This window comes from Abramis brama (genome assembly GCF_963993115.1).
Source record: "Abramis brama genome assembly, chromosome: 13".
Lineage (NCBI taxonomy): Eukaryota > Metazoa > Chordata > Actinopteri > Cypriniformes > Leuciscidae > Abramis > Abramis brama.
In genome coordinates, this window is record NC_139975.1 from 15,039,233 (window position 1) to 15,055,933 (window position 16,701).

Consider the following 16,701-nt stretch of genomic DNA (forward strand, 5'->3'; position numbering starts at 1 on the left):
GAGGATGTGACTCATGAGTCCCGTTTACACCTGATATAAATTAAAACACAGATTAATACACAAATTGGTACAAATTAATTTAATAATTTACATTCGTCTTGGATAATGTGTTCAAGTCACTCAAGATCCAAGATGTATTGCAGGGTGTAAAAATGGCCATGTTGTCTGCCATCTCAGAACCTGAAAGGCAAGAAATCTGAAACTGTTGACAAGCTCCCCAGGATCCCCATGTATGTTGATTGTGTAACTCCTTCCACCCTCACAACTTCCTGAAGTAGAAAAACAATCTTCTTACTCTTTTTGAATGTGATATATTTTTTGCCATGGTTAGTTAGCTTGATTACCTGACTTACTGTATATGCTAGGCCTATATTAAGCAGCAAAACTCCTTTCAAAATTGATAATAATAATACATTTTACTTGAGCACCAAATCAGCATATTAGAATGATTTCTGAAGGATCAAGTGACAATGAAGACTGGAGTTATGATGCTGAAAATTCAGATTTGCCTTCAAATGATTAAAATTATATATATTTTAATATCAAAGAGAAGAGTTATTTGAAATGATAACAGTTTTATTGTATTTTTGATCAAATAAATATAGGCTTGGTAAGAGGCTTCTTTCAAAATATAAAGTTCAAAAGATTTCTTTAATAAAAAAATCTTACTGACCTCACAAGAGTGCCTGTTTTGTAGTTTCTTATCCAATCATTATTTAAAAACCAGCATAACAGTTTTGTGTTTTATACTCTTTATTGAAGCTTTGCTTAAAAAGAGCATTCTTAATTTTCTGTGGATTTTCCATATGCCCACTGCAATCAGTTAAACTCACATAAGCCTACACTAATGACACCGAACTTACAGTTACATTTCCAAGGTCAAAAATCTCAAGAGGGGGCCAAAAATAGGGGAAAATCCATGCAATTGAAGCATGTTTTGGTGTTTTTATTAATTGTTTGTTTTTATTTTTTGCATTGAAATGTTGAGAATATATATTTTTTATTATTATATATATTTTTAAAATATATATAATATAGTTGGATATAATGCAACATTTGCATTCGGGTTACAGTAGCCTACATAAAAAAAAAAAAGATCAATTTTTGGCCCTTTGTAGTAAAAAGTTTGGGGACCTCTGATCTAAATCAAACCAGTATGCCCATTGCCCACTGTGTGACACTAGAGAGACTAGAGGACGACGCTTCGTTCAGGATTGGAAACCTCGCGTTTTCTCGCGATATGTGATTGACGACTGCTGCAGAATTCAAACAGATTTGCCGTTTGAAAGTTCCCGAGCAGGAAAGCAGCTGGGGCAGTTTATTCTTCAGATATAATATTGGCATCACCAACTACCCTTTAAATATAAAGGTAAACAAATTTAGACATCTATGTTGTTCTGTAACGTTAGCTGTCAGTTATATGTGGCACAAATAAAACAGACTTCTTTTGAATACAACGCGATGTTTTTGATGGGCGTTTGCATAGCGTTAACTTAGTCATCCCGACGTAACGAACTAATGCAGTTAACGTAACTGTTAACTGTAAGTTATACGGTAGTTGACCAAAAACATCAGAGTCGGCCTCTGTCATTTACTCACCCTCATGTTTTTTTCCAGAACTTTATGACTTGGAGAGTGACAGCCTTAGTCAATGTTGTGAATGGTAGCTAAACTTACTGACGCATTAACCTACGTTATGGGGAAAACATGTCGAAATCCTTGACTTTGTGGGGACATTTTTGGGGATTCCGTGAGGAAAACAGCTTATAAATCATACTAAGTGATGTTTTTGAAAGTTTTCTGTGATGGGTAGGTTTAGGGGATCGAATATACAGTTTGTACAATATAAAATCTGTATGTCTATAGAAAGTCCCAAGAAAACATGGAAACCCAACGTGTGTGTGTGTAAAAGCTAAATCTCTTCGCAATCTTCTACATTAATGATCACATGATACACTAATTTCAGATGTCAGATCTAGAGCATGAGATGAAAGTGTTGCAGCAGAAGTTGCAGGAAAGAGAAGAGGCTCTTCAGAAGGCTGGACAGTATGGACTTCAACTTTTGGATGAAAAAATGGATCTGCACAACAAATTGGAGGAACAGCAAATTGAGATGTCCAGTGTCATTGAGGTACTAACTCAATATTGATTGACCATTTGATTTTCACAATATGATGATTGACAGTCTAGTTGATCAGTAAATGATTTCTTAAATGTGATAAAATTTAATTTTCACAGTATTCTGTAATTGCAGGCCCTGGAACAAGAGAAATACTCTTTGCAAAGGGAGGTTGAGTTAAAGGCCCGCATGTTGGAGAGTCTGCGATCAGAATTTGATCTTGTCAAAAACCAACAGAAACATCAAATGGAGCAGCAACAAACTCTGCTGGAAAGGAACCATGCTCTTGAGCTCAGTGACTTAAAGAATAAGGTCAGCGTATATGCTTTTCCTGTTCAAAAGTGGTAGGTTTCCCCCCATATTCATGTTTAAATGATTTTTGACAAGCGAGTATCTCATCTGTGGTGCTGATAAAATGCCTTTGTAGGTGGAGAAAATGAAGACAGATTTAGAGGAGGCTCAGCTTGCTGAGAAGCAGATGAGACACAAGCTGGATCAACAGTCTGAAGCACTAAGCAGCAAAACCGAAGAACTACGTGTCCTTACAGAGCGTGCACATGAAACAATGTCCTCAGAGATACTTGAGCTGCAAGTGCAGAAGATGGATATGGAATCAGCAGTGGTAGAGTACTTTCCAATCTTTATTTTTAATGGAAGAATATTCATAGAATGCTTCCTAGAAATAAGCAATGTCAGTGTGCCTTTGGTGTGATCTTGTCTTGCAGGCGTCTTTGGAGCAGGAGCTTCAGGAGGCACGATACAAAGAAGAACAGCTACATTTGGCTAACACTACCCTCCAGAGGCAACTGGAGAGATTCACAGAAGAGAAGGAAGAGCGAGAGAAAGAGGCGGTGTCCTGCTATAATGCTTTGGAGGCATGTCAATTAACATTTTCAAGTAAACATGTTATAAAACATGTATTTACACTACCTTTCAAAAGTTTCGGATTTTTTTAAAAAGAAGTATATTATGGCTCACCAAAGCAGCATTTATTTTATCCAAAATATAATTAAAAACTGTAATGTTGCAAAATATTATTACAATTTAAAATAGATTTTTACTATTTTAATATACTTTAAAAATTGATTTATTCCTGTGATGGCAAAGCTGAATTTTCAGTGTCACATGATCCTTCAGAAATCATTCTAAAATGCTGATTTGATGCGCAAGAATTTTTTTTAAAAATTTGCACAGTTGAAAAAAGTTGTGCTGCTTGATATTTTTGTTAAAACTGTGATATATTTTTTTCAGGATTCTTTGATGAATTTAACATTCAAAAGAACAGCATTTATTGGAAATCTTTTGTAACAATGTTAAAGTCTTACCTGTCACTTTTTATTCATTTAATGCGCCCTTGCTACACAGTATGCATTTCCACAAACATTTAAACAGTACATTGGTAAAGTTCTAGTACTGCAGGTAATGCTCTAGAAAAATATTTCTTATAGTGATAAGTATATCCACATGGAATTCTGATGCACATTTTCTGCACTGATTGAGGGGAAAAATATTTGACACAATTTTTTTTTTCTACTCGATGTAGAAAGCTCGTGTAACCAACCAAGACCTTCAGATCCAGCTGGAACAGGTGTTGCAGCAGGCGCAAGATCCAAACAGCAAGGGCAATTCCTTGTTTTCTGAGGTACAGTATTGAGAATTACGTATACTACTTTCTTCATAACTTTAATTATGTCTAAGGCTTAATTTAGAGAGAAACTGAATAACATTTTATATCAATGCAGTACCATTTAAAAATAAGGTAGTAAACCTAATACATTTAGTATAAACAGTTCAAATGGGGCATTGCTTCATAATAATGAAATGGTTATGATAGTTTCACTTAAAACATTTTTGTACTGTGACAAAATATTTGGATTTGCACAGGTAGAGGACAAGAGAGCAGAGATGGAGCGGCAGCTGAACAGTATGAAAAGACAGCACGGGTCTCTACAAAAGCAGCATGCTCTCATCAAACAACACATGCACCGCATGAAGGTAAATAGTGTTTTTTGATGAATGCTTTACATTTTATTTCTAGTTTTCCTCATTATTGTTTTCCTTGTGTCTGCTGTTTTAGATGCAGATAGCTACTCTCATGCAACTCCAGAGCAACAGGGCCGACCCAGCCCAGCTTGAACGATTGCAGTTTATGTTATCTGACAAGAACAATGAGATAGAAAGCCTGATGATGAAAGTAAGAGAACTGGAGAAAGAGAAGGTAAGCTTAGCTTATTACATCCAGCTTTGAAATGAAACATTACAGTTTGAGAAATGTCTCTAACAACTCTGTCACCAACAGACGACTGCAACAGACCAACATCCACCTGCCCCGTCTAAAGAAGGCGAGCTTATGGATGAGACGTATTATACAGACCTATTAAAAATGCAACTTTCAAATTCAAAGTAAGTGTTCTTTCATTAGTTGTACAGGTGGTGTTGGTACTTTAGTACTTTTTTAAATGCAATTATGACATTTATGTGTATAGGAAGGATGCAGAGAAACTAAAAGATGAGTTATCCATGGCAAGAATGAAAGCTCTCTCTGAAAGTCAGAGAGTGTTGGAGTTGGAGAGGAAACTATATGGGACAGAGCAAGCGCTGAAACAAAGACACAGTGACAATATGAGGCTCCAAGTCAAGCTTGAAGAACTAAAGATGAAATACACACCTAATGGTAATTTTTTTTCATCTCTGAGCCCTAGTTTTCTACATGAACCACAGTCGGGTTCCGAAAGTAAAAATCCCTTTCATTTTTTATACCCATAGGGGAATTGATTTTTAACAATAACATTAAAAGCTTTAAAGACTGACCTACTGTGAGCTACAAGGTTGTTAATCGATGACATACAGTATTGGGATGGGTATTTCAAGCAAAAATAATATTCGATGATCGCCGGGAATTATTCGATTATTATTCGAAAATCGCACCCCTCCCCACATGCATTGTGAGCGGAATATTCCGCTCTATGCCAGCGCGCTCCACTCATGATCAGCTCACGCTTACCGGTAAAACGGTGTTCGCTCAAATCTCCCTGAAATTTCTCTGTACTGTAGGCTACTATACTTTTTGTAGCCATTAAAGAAAACGTATTTAGTTTCATATTTATGTTTTAATAATATAATGTTATTTTTTTAATTCATCTATGTTGATTATATGAAAAGTGAACAGCATGAATAAGATAGGATCATAAAATGCTCAATATATCGGGAGACATGATTTTAACCACTTCATTAAGTTTTGTAGAAAGCCTTTTCTTTAAAATGAATTTCATTTTGTATAAATTGTATCTTAAACTCAGCGTATAGGCTACTTGCCTCACAGACACTCTATAGAAAGCTTAAAATGTTTACTTTTAAACAAAACAATTCAAAACGTAAAGAAAAGAAACAGACTACTCTCTGCTTATGTAATCCATATGAAATGTGCATTTCTCGAAGATGGCGAGTCAGCATTGTCTACTTCATCTTTGCAGCCAACACTGACACAGAAAACATTAGTTTATTAATAAACAATTTAAAATGTCTCCTTGCTATATTTGACACATTCATAATCATTACTTTTGCCAGTTCTTTGTGGCAAGCTTTATGCATGTGTTTGAGTGCGGAATAGGCTATATTACGTAAACGCTCATTATGGTTTAGTATTCTCTCCAGTAAATATATATAAGTAATTTAATTAATATAAATATGCTGTTAGGGGTTAACAGTTTAGGACCCAAGGACCAGATGTTTGAAAGAAGACCCGGAGTCAGAATTATAAAAAATTGAAGAAAAGTTTTACTGAAGATAGTTTGCAGTTTCATCAGCAGAAGTCAGCTTCAAGACTCACACAGGAGTTCGTAGGCCGCCCCGCTTACAGTTACAAAGATCACAGATATACCCTTCACCAAGGTCTAAGCTACGTCATTGCTTACAGGTTGAATGATTCTCATTGGCTAAGAAATAGATAAACAGTAATTTTCCACACATATACAGATAGACGGAAGCATATCTCCATAGATTATGCAGCTGACACTCGGACCCTGAAGTCAGGCATGTCGTGACCTTCCAGGTCGCAGATTTGGGTTGCTGGGTGCCAGCATGTCCCGAACAACAACTCAGTCAATCTCCAACAATGCCAGTGGTTCCTTAACCTGTAAGCAAGAAGACTAACACACACACCGACACACATCTTTTCCAAGGTTGGATTTGGCCAGGCTCTAACTATAAACAGGAGTCTCGTCTCAAAACATCAAGATAACAAGTTATTTTTCTCAAGGATATAGGACACTTTAGTCTAAATGGAAAATATAGGCTTTAACTGAGAAATGGTCCCTTAAACTATAGACTTCAATGACCCCTATTTGTTTTAACATGTTGAAGACCTTTCTCAAACACAAAACCAGTCCCTATTTAATTTCTGGAAGCCGGGATAAATAGGCAAGCACTGCTACTGCATTCAAATATCAAATACAGACATTAAAAAGAATACATGAAAAGAACATTTCAGTAACTTAAATAACAAAGTAAAATCTCCAGAGAAGTCCTTCAACTCATTTGATATTTAGAAGGAGCGAGCGGAATCAATGGAATCTTCAAAAAGGCGCTCTCTGCTCTGGAGGAAATATTACTACTCCGCTCACATGCTCTGGTGTGTTCCTCTTCTGTTGTCTGAGAGTTGATTGACAGCTTTTAGGTGCGTTTGCAGTGCCGCCCTTTGGTTATATGAAACCACTGCATCAGCTGTCCATTTTTTTAGACAATAATCGCACCACCTATTCGATATTCTATAATCAACTATTCGAATATTCAAAAATCGTGATTCATCCCTAATACAGTATGTCATCAGCCTGCAGTATTTCAACTTGTTTTTTAAATGATTGTGTTTAACAGTGGAATTCATGGTAAAAAACTGCAATACCCATGAGTCTGCAAAGAAATACTAACTGCGTCAGACTAGAGTCAGTCTCCCTGCTCCCACAAAAACGGCTTAAATTCTTGTGCGTTTATATATATATATATATATATATATATATATATATATATATATATATATATATATATATCAAAGTTTATATGTGAATAAAAGCCGAAATGTATTCTGTCCATCATATAAAGCAATCATGTCTCTTCAGAAGACTTGGATTAAGAATCAGAATCAGAAAGCTTTATTGCCAGGCATGTTTGCACATACGAGGAATTTGTTTGGTGACAGATGCTTCCACAGTACAAACAGAATGACAGTGACAGGATACAGATAATGAAAATAATAAGTAAATAGGAAATAAAAATATACAAAAAAATTTTTTTTTTAAATACACAATTATACAAAAATAGACAACAGACGTTATGTAGGTATTGATGTATGTACAAATGCAAGGAAATGTAAATAAGATTATGAACTTTGGTGTGTTAAATAAATAAATGTATAAATACTGTTGTATATTGCACATGTTTATTGCTAAGTGGGGGCATTAACTGTTCATGAGGTGGATTGCCTGAGGGAAGAAACTGTTCTATGCCTGGCCATTCTGGTGTTCAGTGCTTAAACCACTCGAATCATATGGATATTTTTCCCCGATCTCTTTATAAACGCTTTGAACCGGAATACAGGTCTGTAATTTTCTTTGTTAATTCTTTAACGAAGACTTTTTTAAAATCCATATGGGGAAAATACTTTCCCTGAAAAAGTGGTTGGGCATTTTAGTTGTTAACTGCTGTAATAATTCATCTTTGTGCTGCTGTTATATACTGGTCATAAATGTAACATTGTTATGTGTTCAGAGGTGAACACAGCCCAAGTACAGAAACGGCGCCGGGAGAAGTTTCCTGTAGCAGTTCCAGAGGAAAAGTCAGCACCTAGCAACGAGAATACTGCAACCATGGATATTGAGCTGAGCAAGGGCTTGAGTGAAAATACAGAGGAAAAAACCCTGAGTCATCCCATTGAGAAACCAGTTGTGATCCCGTTGCAGTCTGCACAACCCACAGAAACCAACCCTGTCATGTCCCGTGAGAGCAAGTCTGTCCGAATCTGTGAGGATCCCCCAGTCTGCATTCCTGATGCGCCCAGGTCAGTGCCAACCTCTGCATGCCAACCCTTCTCCCTTCTGCTGCGCTGTGTCAACTTTACAGTCTTTGTCATCTTCCTCTTCCTGGGTCTTTTGAGAACATTCATGCCTCGACCACTTCCTACTCTACCACTGCCTCTCAGGAATCCTGTTGCGCAAAGGAACTTATTTTAACATTTAATCCCATGAGATCTTGTTTAATGACTAGACTTTAAGATAAACTGTTAAGGACTGTTAAATCAATGGGAAATGTAGAGTAATACAAGAGTTTTACAACCTTACAATACAACATTTTTTTGCTCTTCAACTTTCAGACCTTTTTTAACAGTAGCTACGTTTCTATCACCCTGTTTTTATGTGCATTTTGAAGTATCGCATCAGAAACGACAAACAAGTGATGAAAACGTAAATTTTTTTTTTATCCCTTAATTCGCAAAAACGTTTTTACGCTCGCTTGAGGTGGTTTTTGACTTGTGCGAGTTAATGCGAATAATAGGAGATGGAAACACATTTGCCGAATAAATTCTGACATAGCAAACATTAAACCCCCATGACTAATCGACTGTTTCTGCTGGTAGCGTTTTATTTCCTGTTGGTTACTAGGTTACCAATACCACCGTCATCCGCTCAAACAACTTGATGGAAACGTACCTAACGTTAATTTGCTTTCTTTTTTTTTTTTTTTTTTACTTTGAAATGATTCGCTTGACATTTGGATGGAAACGCAGCTACTGAGATTAAAATTCGTAGTTTTAAAGAATTACTCCTGTGGCAGTAGTAAATAGTAAAAATGTTAACTTAAAAATGTTGTTCTATGACATTGAATTTTAGCACTTAAGATCTGTACCATGAACCACCACAAACTGAATAATTTGCCTGTAGGTCTCCTGTAAGTGACTCCAATAGCAAAAAAGAGGACCAAACTCATCATAGCAGTGAAGAGGAGGAGAACTGGAGAACTGAAAGGAAGAAGAAAAAGTACCAACAACCCACTCATGTTAACTCAGAGAAAACCATGGCAAACGAATGTGCTCAACAGTAGTTTGGCTAATGCAAAATGGGAATTATTTGTCATAGTAAAAAAAAAAAGAAAAAGTATTTTGGCAGGTTTGTAATGTGCATCATTAATTGATTGGTTTGTGACTTGTCCTGTTCTATGCACATGATTTGTAGCACGTTACAGTTTTTTTTCATATTTATTAATACCTCTGTAATATTAACTATTTGAGACAGTTTGAATAAAAAAAAGAAAAAAGAATTAATGCAGTCTTAATGCATTATCTTTCTTACTGAACTTCCTGTGTACCATTATTTCTGTTCTATAATGGTTTATAAACATTTAGATTAGATGTTTACAATTAGAACTAGATGGTGAAGGTCATCAGTTTTTGTTTTTCTCTTTGAGACATAATTGCTGAACAGTAATAAGCCATTATGTTATTGTATAATGAGTACAGTTACTTGCTGTTTGACGTTCTCTGATCATAAGTTCTGCTGCAGTTGTACTTTGTGCAAAATGGTATATCATTAGTTTATCCTTATTGCTCAATTAATTTTTTGCTTAATTTGTGGTCTTGGAAAAAAAAGTTTTTTATATATTTTTATTATGTTTAATAAATATATACGTAATTAAAAGGTAGTTTACATTTCTAGCCTTGTGTCTTATTTTAAAATGCTAATATAAAAATATTTCTATCTATCTATCTATCTATCTATCTATCTATCTATCTATCTATCTATCTATCTATCTATCTATCTATCTATCTATCTATCTATCATTATTTTTATTAGTGCAAGAAAAGAAACAGCAGTGCATTGAATTCATTAACATAAAATGAAAAGGAAAGAAAAAAAAAATCAGAAAACAATGACACCTCAACCACTAAGAAAAATATGATCATAATTATTAAGAAACTTGTTCTTATTATCAATGAGTTTATGTGATTTTACAATAAGGGAGATGTCAGCAATGAAGACAAATATTTACAATGCAACACAAAGAAATTAACAAGATCAATAGCATAGTCATTCCTAGAAAAAAAGAAAGAAATATATCTTTCAACGAAAAGTTTAAATCACATTTTATAACGTCATGAAAATGTATCTCTTCTTGTAGCCAATCACCGCGACCAGAAAGAATGACGTTTTCCGAAACCCACACTTGCTTTTATCTGATTGGTTCACGTGTATCGTTCAGATGGACTGCGGAAATGCACATGGTTTCTACTTGTTTCTTGCTGGACGATACAACCGCTAAACTCAGCACGTTAACAGATTAATTAAAATATATTTATATGTTTTACGGTAGAATGGGCAAATCCAGAATGAGTTAATTTAGTAATAGTTTGGGAATGGATTTTAGGTTCGGCTGGTCTCCTGGCAATGGATGACGTATGATTGTTTATCAGGTTATTTTTGTTTTAACTGCACACATATTGCGTTTTCTTCGTCCAAGATAATGACCAGACTTAAAATGCAAAACAAGTGGAGTATCACACTTGGAGTGGCAATCACTCTTTGGCTTTTCTGTCTTCATCTCATATCTGCCCACAATGTGAAGGTGAGAACTGCTGTTTCATATCTTAGTATTTATTTTATTCTAATACTTTAACAACAGTATAATTGTTTGCTCTGCAGTCCCCAACAGCCCTGTCTATCAAAGAAGGTTCAGGTGATCATAGCAAGGGAGAAGAAACACAGTTAGAGAATGAGGATCCTGAAGATCTGGAGGTGTTTAGACCTACAGACAAGTGGCAAACTCTCAAACCAGGTGGCTATATTCCCATGCTGACAGTTGTGTCTGTAAATAAATAGATGATTAACAGATCAATTCCATATTTATCTGTTATTCAATTTAGGTCATGCAGTACCAGCAGGCTCTCATGTCAGACTGAATCTTCAGACTGGCCACAGAGAGGTCAAAAGGGGAGAGGAGGAAGGTCTCAAATACTGGAGTGATGGAAATGGGTATAGTAATTGAAGGAAAAAGTGTTCTATAATAAATACTGTATCATATAGTAATGTTTTTTTCCCTCTGTGGTGCAGGCAAGGCATGATGAACATGCACGGCCCTTCATATACAGCTGAGGAGTTGAAAGAGGCTCTGAAAAAATTTAAAAAAGGAATGGATGATCCTGTAGACACAAAACAAGTATGTTCATTTCAGTTGTTCTCTAACCATTTTTCTTCGTTGCTTATTAAATTTTTTAAATCAAGATGTTCCAATATAGGAGGAAGATGAGGTGAGGGCCCAATTTCGCCCCATCGAAGAGCTGAAAAAAGACATGGAGGCACTCGACATGCTTGTAGAGACAGATGTTCAAGTTATGAGGAAACTTTTAAACCAATTCAATAATACTAACAGCACAACTGACGAAAAAGTCACAGCCCTTCTTGACCTTGAATACCTTGTGCACCAGGTAATGCTTTGATTACAATTATGACAGTTTTTGTCCAAAGTTTTTCAAAGTCTTTGAATCTCATTGTTTTTTCCTATAGGTAGATAATGCCCAGAATTTGGTGTCCATGGGAGGAATGCAATTGGTTATAAATGCTTTAAATGGTACAGACATTAGACTCCAGGAGAGTGCTGCGTTTGTGCTCGGATCTGCTGTTTCAAGGTAATTGGCATTCACTTGAGTAAAACTGCTGCCTACACATGATTTAATGTGCAGTCACATTTAACGTTGTTCAGTGAACTTTTGCGGTCGAAATCCAGTCATTTTAATAGGAATCCACGCATGCAATTTTGCATAAGGGTGAAAGATTTCCCCACACAGATTTCGCAGCAGGTTCAAGTTGGTCACGTTGATCAACAGAAAGCTGCTGTGACTTCTGTGTGAGCTGTGCTACACATTTTACAGTAGACAAGTGGAACTTTTTTTACCCACATAATGTTATGTAATGTGACCCCCACCTTTACACTGATGCAATCCATCATCATTTACCTTTTTTTAGTAATCCATCAGTGCAGGTTGAGGCAGTAGAAGGCGGTGCGTTACAGAAACTGCTGACATTGCTTGCCACTCAGCGACCAATGGCTGTTAAGAAAAAGGTAAAACCAACAAGAAAGCATGGGTATTATGCTGTTAATAAGAGTAGTAAATTCAATTGTCTTCATCATAGTTAAATGAGTATGAATTCATCACTTACTTTTGACATTCTGATTTAATACAGGTGTTATTTGCTGTGGCCTCACTACTGCGTCACTTCCCATTTGCTCAAAGTCACTTTCTGAAGCTTGGTGGTGTGCAGATGCTTAGCGAACTGTTTCAAACACCAGGGGCCGAGGCGCTCCGTGTGAGAATTGTCACGGTTCTCTACGATATGATCATTGAGAAGGTTCATGTTTACAAGTTTAAACTTTTCTACACTAGTGCTATGCAAAATTTGGGGTCAATACTTTTTTTTTGTTGATAGAAATTAATACTTCTATTCAGCAAAGACACATTAAATTGATTAACAGTGACAGTGAAGACATTTATAACGTTTCAGAATATTTCTATTTCTTTTGAACTTTCTATTCATCAAAAAAATCCTGATAAAAAATATTAAGCAGCTGTCAACTGTTTTCAACATTGATAATAATAAGAAATGTTTCTCCAGCACCAAATCAGCATTTTAGGATGATTTCTAAAGGATCATGGGACACTGAAGACTGAAAAATCAGCTTTGCCATCACAGCAATAAATTACGTTATTTAAAATCGTAATAATATTTCACAATAGTACTATTTTTACTGTATTTTTGATCAAATAAATGCAGCCTTGGTGAGCAAGAGGCAAAAACATTAACAACTATTACCAGCCCCAAACTTTTGAATGGTAGTTATTTAGAAATGGTTTACATTGCGAACTGAAAATGCAATTTCCATATGTATCGAGCTTATTCTTAGAATTGACTTATACTTTGTTTTGTAGGAGCTGATATCGCAGGTGGGAATGGACCTTATCCCAGATTCCTCTCACCAGGAACGTTTGCGTCAATATGCTGAAGTCTCCCTCCTGCCTGTGTTGGTGGAGCAGGGGTGGTGCGGGCTGGTGCCTGAGCTTTTAGCATCACCTGAGCACGACTGGAGAGAGAAGGCTCTGCGCACTCTGCTTGCCATGATGGCTCAATGTCACACTCAGTATAAACAGAATCCCTCATTGACAGCCTCTCTTAGTGAACTGCAAAAACAATACCAAGAACTGGTGCTCACAGAGCAGGACGTAGGGGAGCAGGACGGTTACTTTGGGGAGATCCTAGCACTTGTGGACTCTATGGTGGTTAAAATGCAACGGGTGTAAAATGGGACTGCTGTCTTCATAGAACTAATGAAGAACTAATAAAATGATTGAATGCTAAATGTTGGATTTGTCTGACTGTCTGGCAAGTAATTCAGTTGATGCACCATGCATAATGTTTGCTAAATTAGATGGGTCAAGTAGTTTAAAAATAAGTGTTCACAAATAAGGGACAAGGAAAATAAGGTTTTATTTTCTTTTAATTGGGCTTTTAACTTTTTTCATCATTATAATTCTAATGCAATCTAAGGACAGTTGTATCACCCTATTATTTTTTACTTTACTTATTTTTTATTCATTTCAGAAAATAAAAACATGTTTATCGAAGAAAATATGTACTCAATTCACTGTAAGAATTGAATTTTCAAAAAAAAAATTTTTTTAGAAATTAATTGGTCCATTTTTTTTAACATCATGCCATTGACCCAGTTAGCTGGCACAGAAAAAAATAAATGTGCTATACAAAGTCTGTTGTGATTTCAAGGATAGCAACAAAAAATTTCAACAAAGAAAGAAATTCAGAGTTTGAATGTGGTTTATTCGAAACTACTTTTGAATCATATTGTAATAAAATAGAGCTCTTAAATGCTTCACTGTTTTATTGTATAACATTACATGTTAACAAATCAATGTCTGATAATGTTCCAAATTATAGCATATGACCTTACATATTAATGGTTAATATTTGAAAGAAAATCATGCTGGTTGTTGCTGTAGTATCTAAATGGAAAGCCATTGTGGATGCCAGCTGTAACGGCAGTGAAATCAGGAGGTTTCACATTTTCCTTCGTGCTTTACATTGACGACCTGGTTACGTAACCTAAACAGACAAGATATGTGTTAGAAGAGGCACAAATACTGATAGAATTGCTGTGAAGAATGTTTACTGTTCTGAAAGAAGACGAGTCTCTTGCTTTTTTGTCATAGATAGTTTGTCCTCAAAATCAAAAAAATGTCTGTTTACTAAACCTTGGAAGGCTCGAAAGTGATTCAAAGCTGATATCTGGGCCTAGCTTGAGATTTCTCACATCTGCTGTCTCATTCTTATCAACATGTTGAAATTACATTGCATAAATGTTCAGCTGACGTACTTGCTTTCCCAGCGTAGCATGCACTCATTGGAGTATGTGATGCCATCGTCTCCACACACTGGCATGTACTCACGAGTACATCCAAAATTAGGAGTATCGGTTTCCTATTATGGAGATATTAGAGAGATTCAAACCACATATCATAACACTTTACCACCACTGTACTTGATTATACACTACTGTTCAAAAGTTTGGTGTCAATAAGATTTTTTTTTTTTTTTAAAGAAACCAATTCTTTAATTCAGCAAGGATGCATTAAATTGATGGAAAGTGACAGTAAAGATTTCAAATAAATGCTGTTCTTTTGAAAAACTATTTTTTTTTATCACGGTTTCCACAAAAATATTAAGGAGCACAACTTTCAAAATTGTAATGTAATGGCAGCTTTACCATCACAGGAATAAAAAAATATCAAACTAGAAAACTGTTATTTTAAAATGTAATAATATTTCACAATTTTGCTCTTTTTACTGTATTTTTGATCAAATAAATGCAGCCTTGGTGAGCCATAAGAGGCTTCTTTCAATATATTTACTCTGGTAACTTTAAAATGTCACTTTTACCATAACTTACCTCTCTTGGTTGTGGTTCTGCCGCTGTAAAAACAGTATTAAAAGATATATTACGATTATGAGAAATGAAAAAGGAAAGGCATTCATGTTTCCCTGTTGAAATTCCATACAAGGCTTAGAATAAAAAAAAAGTTGCTAAGCAAGTTTTGCTCTTTCTTTTCAACTATTTTGCTTGAATAGCTTCTAGATACTTTACATATGTGGTCATCTCTTTTTTTCCATCTTTATCATTTCAACAAACAAGAATCAACATTTCAATTATTTCAACATCCTTCTGTGTTTTTGAGTGCGTCTACATGTATTAAATGGAAATATCTACTTCAGATTAGATTCTAAAGATTAGAGAATCTAAATTTATAACAACATCTCAACTTATATTCTTTATACCAGCTACAATTATGTTGTGTCTGTCCAAGTGTTGCCGTTTCTGAAATGTTTCTGTTTCTGTTGTTCTGCCCACCCCCACCCCCACCCCCCGTCCCCTCCAGTCAGCAGTATCTCAGTTCTCATCAGTCTTGTGACAGAAACCATGGATCTCTACAACATGGATGTACCTATTCCAAAATATCACAAAATGGATCTGTCTGGGTCAGCGAATAATCAAGACTAATGGCTTTAAAGAACAAAATGGTATAAACTGAAACCATATAATATCTGGATTTTCAGGAAAGCAAACAGCAGTGTAAAAGTCATTATCCGCATGTTAACCAAAACATTGTGGGTATCTCAAACATACTTATTATGACACGTCAGTGTACAATGATGTATAATAAACAACAACATTTGCCTGAGTATGGATTTGGTTTTTAAAGATAATTACTACAACATTCAGTATTCGCAGTTAAGTGTTTTTATGTACCTTAACAAATGGCAATTTTGATACTTACCAGAGAGGCAAATGAGAACAGAAACGCAGATCAGGATAGCCAACTTCATGGTCACTGTTGTAGAGCAAGTTGAGAGTGGGAAACTCAGCAGGTGAGTATCTTTGTATCCGGGGCTCTGTAGTTATAGCTTTCGAAATTAACAAACACTCCTCCCTCCCTCCCATTGTTGCATGCCTACCCAGAAAGAACCTGACTGGTGACATTCATGTAATGGGTCCACAAACAATGACTAAGGGCATTTGGGACTAAGGTCATTTATTTCTCGTTTTGCAATATTATTAGAGAAGCTCTGTCAACAAACTGCACCCTAAAGAAACTGTTCAATTATATTAAAACAGAAATAGCAAAAGAGAGCCATACTTATAAGCATAAAATCCATCTTGTCCATGAGAGGAGCAGAGCTGGATAATCAGAGGTCTAAATAAAGGTATCATGTAACAAACATGATGTCTAACTTCATTAAATCTCAAAATGTTTGTTGCAGAAAATTATGGCTTGTTAATTGTTTTCGTGGAAACTGTGATGCATGTATTTTGATCCACATTTCTTTGATGAACAGAAAGTTCAAAAGAACAGCATTCCAAAATGTATAAGGCCATCGGCAAAATAAAGCATGACTACATATATGAAGCTCATTCAAATTTGGAAAACAAACATTTCCTGAATATTTTTCTTGAGGAGCAAATCAGCCTATTAG

The 16,701-nt window shown here is 35.6% G+C and overlaps 3 protein-coding genes across 3 annotated transcripts; 2 read left to right on the top strand and 1 right to left on the bottom strand.

The window, feature by feature from the left end:
• Positions 1–1,225: 1,225 nt before the first annotated feature.
• On the top strand, positions 1,226–9,821 carry spdl1 (spindle apparatus coiled-coil protein 1). The gene is made up of 12 exons (XM_084133978.1): positions 1,226–1,369; positions 1,967–2,131; positions 2,255–2,431; positions 2,547–2,741; positions 2,845–2,994; positions 3,663–3,761; positions 4,004–4,114; positions 4,197–4,337; positions 4,419–4,522; positions 4,606–4,793; positions 7,883–8,171; positions 9,052–9,821. Exons 2-12 carry the CDS (start codon positions 1,967–1,969, stop codon positions 9,209–9,211), a joined length of 1,779 nt encoding a protein of 592 aa, XP_083990104.1. The 5' UTR covers positions 1,226–1,369; the 3' UTR covers positions 9,212–9,821.
• A 521-nt stretch (positions 9,822–10,342) lies between these two features.
• On the top strand, positions 10,343–13,516 carry sil1 (SIL1 nucleotide exchange factor). The gene is made up of 9 exons (XM_084134102.1): positions 10,343–10,729; positions 10,807–10,939; positions 11,028–11,136; positions 11,215–11,320; positions 11,400–11,588; positions 11,668–11,789; positions 12,127–12,223; positions 12,346–12,510; positions 13,089–13,516. The coding sequence occupies exons 1-9, from the start codon at positions 10,556–10,558 to the stop codon at positions 13,455–13,457; spliced, it is 1,464 nt and encodes a 487-aa protein (XP_083990228.1). The 5' UTR covers positions 10,343–10,555; the 3' UTR covers positions 13,458–13,516.
• A 455-nt stretch (positions 13,517–13,971) lies between these two features.
• LOC311095564 (turripeptide Ici9.1) lies at positions 13,972–16,141 on the bottom strand. Its single transcript, XM_084134103.1, has 4 exons — positions 16,005–16,141; positions 15,119–15,141; positions 14,546–14,649; positions 13,972–14,274 (listed from the first exon to the last, which is right to left on the bottom strand). The coding sequence occupies exons 1-4, from the start codon at positions 16,051–16,053 to the stop codon at positions 14,220–14,222; spliced, it is 231 nt and encodes a 76-aa protein (XP_083990229.1). The 5' UTR covers positions 16,054–16,141; the 3' UTR covers positions 13,972–14,219.
• Positions 16,142–16,701: the final 560 nt, after the last annotated feature.

Excerpts from the sequence above, each read along its gene's own strand:
- sil1 (XM_084134102.1), top strand. The coding sequence starts at position 10,556 with ATGACGTATGATTGTTTATCAGGTTATTTTTGTTTTAACTGCACACAT. Across the intron at positions 11,790-12,126 it reads CTCGGATCTGCTGTTTCAAG|TAATCCATCAGTGCAGGTTG; the intron begins GTAATTGGCATT and ends ACCTTTTTTTAG. Across the intron at positions 12,511-13,088 it reads ACGATATGATCATTGAGAAG|GAGCTGATATCGCAGGTGGG; the intron begins GTTCATGTTTAC and ends TTTGTTTTGTAG.
- LOC311095564 (XM_084134103.1), bottom strand. The coding sequence starts at position 16,053 with ATGAAGTTGGCTATCCTGATCTGCGTTTCTGTTCTCATTTGCCTCTCT. Across the intron at positions 15,142-16,004 it reads TGTTCTCATTTGCCTCTCTG|CGGCAGAACCACAACCAAGA; the intron begins GTAAGTATCAAA and ends CTGTTTTTACAG. Across the intron at positions 14,275-14,545 it reads ATGCTACGCTGGGAAAGCAA|GTTACGTAACCAGGTCGTCA; the intron begins GTACGTCAGCTG and ends TTGTCTGTTTAG.
- spdl1 (XM_084133978.1), top strand. The coding sequence starts at position 1,967 with ATGTCAGATCTAGAGCATGAGATGAAAGTGTTGCAGCAGAAGTTGCAG. Across the intron at positions 2,432-2,546 it reads TCAGTGACTTAAAGAATAAG|GTGGAGAAAATGAAGACAGA; the intron begins GTCAGCGTATAT and ends ATGCCTTTGTAG. Across the intron at positions 2,995-3,662 it reads CCTGCTATAATGCTTTGGAG|AAAGCTCGTGTAACCAACCA; the intron begins GCATGTCAATTA and ends TACTCGATGTAG.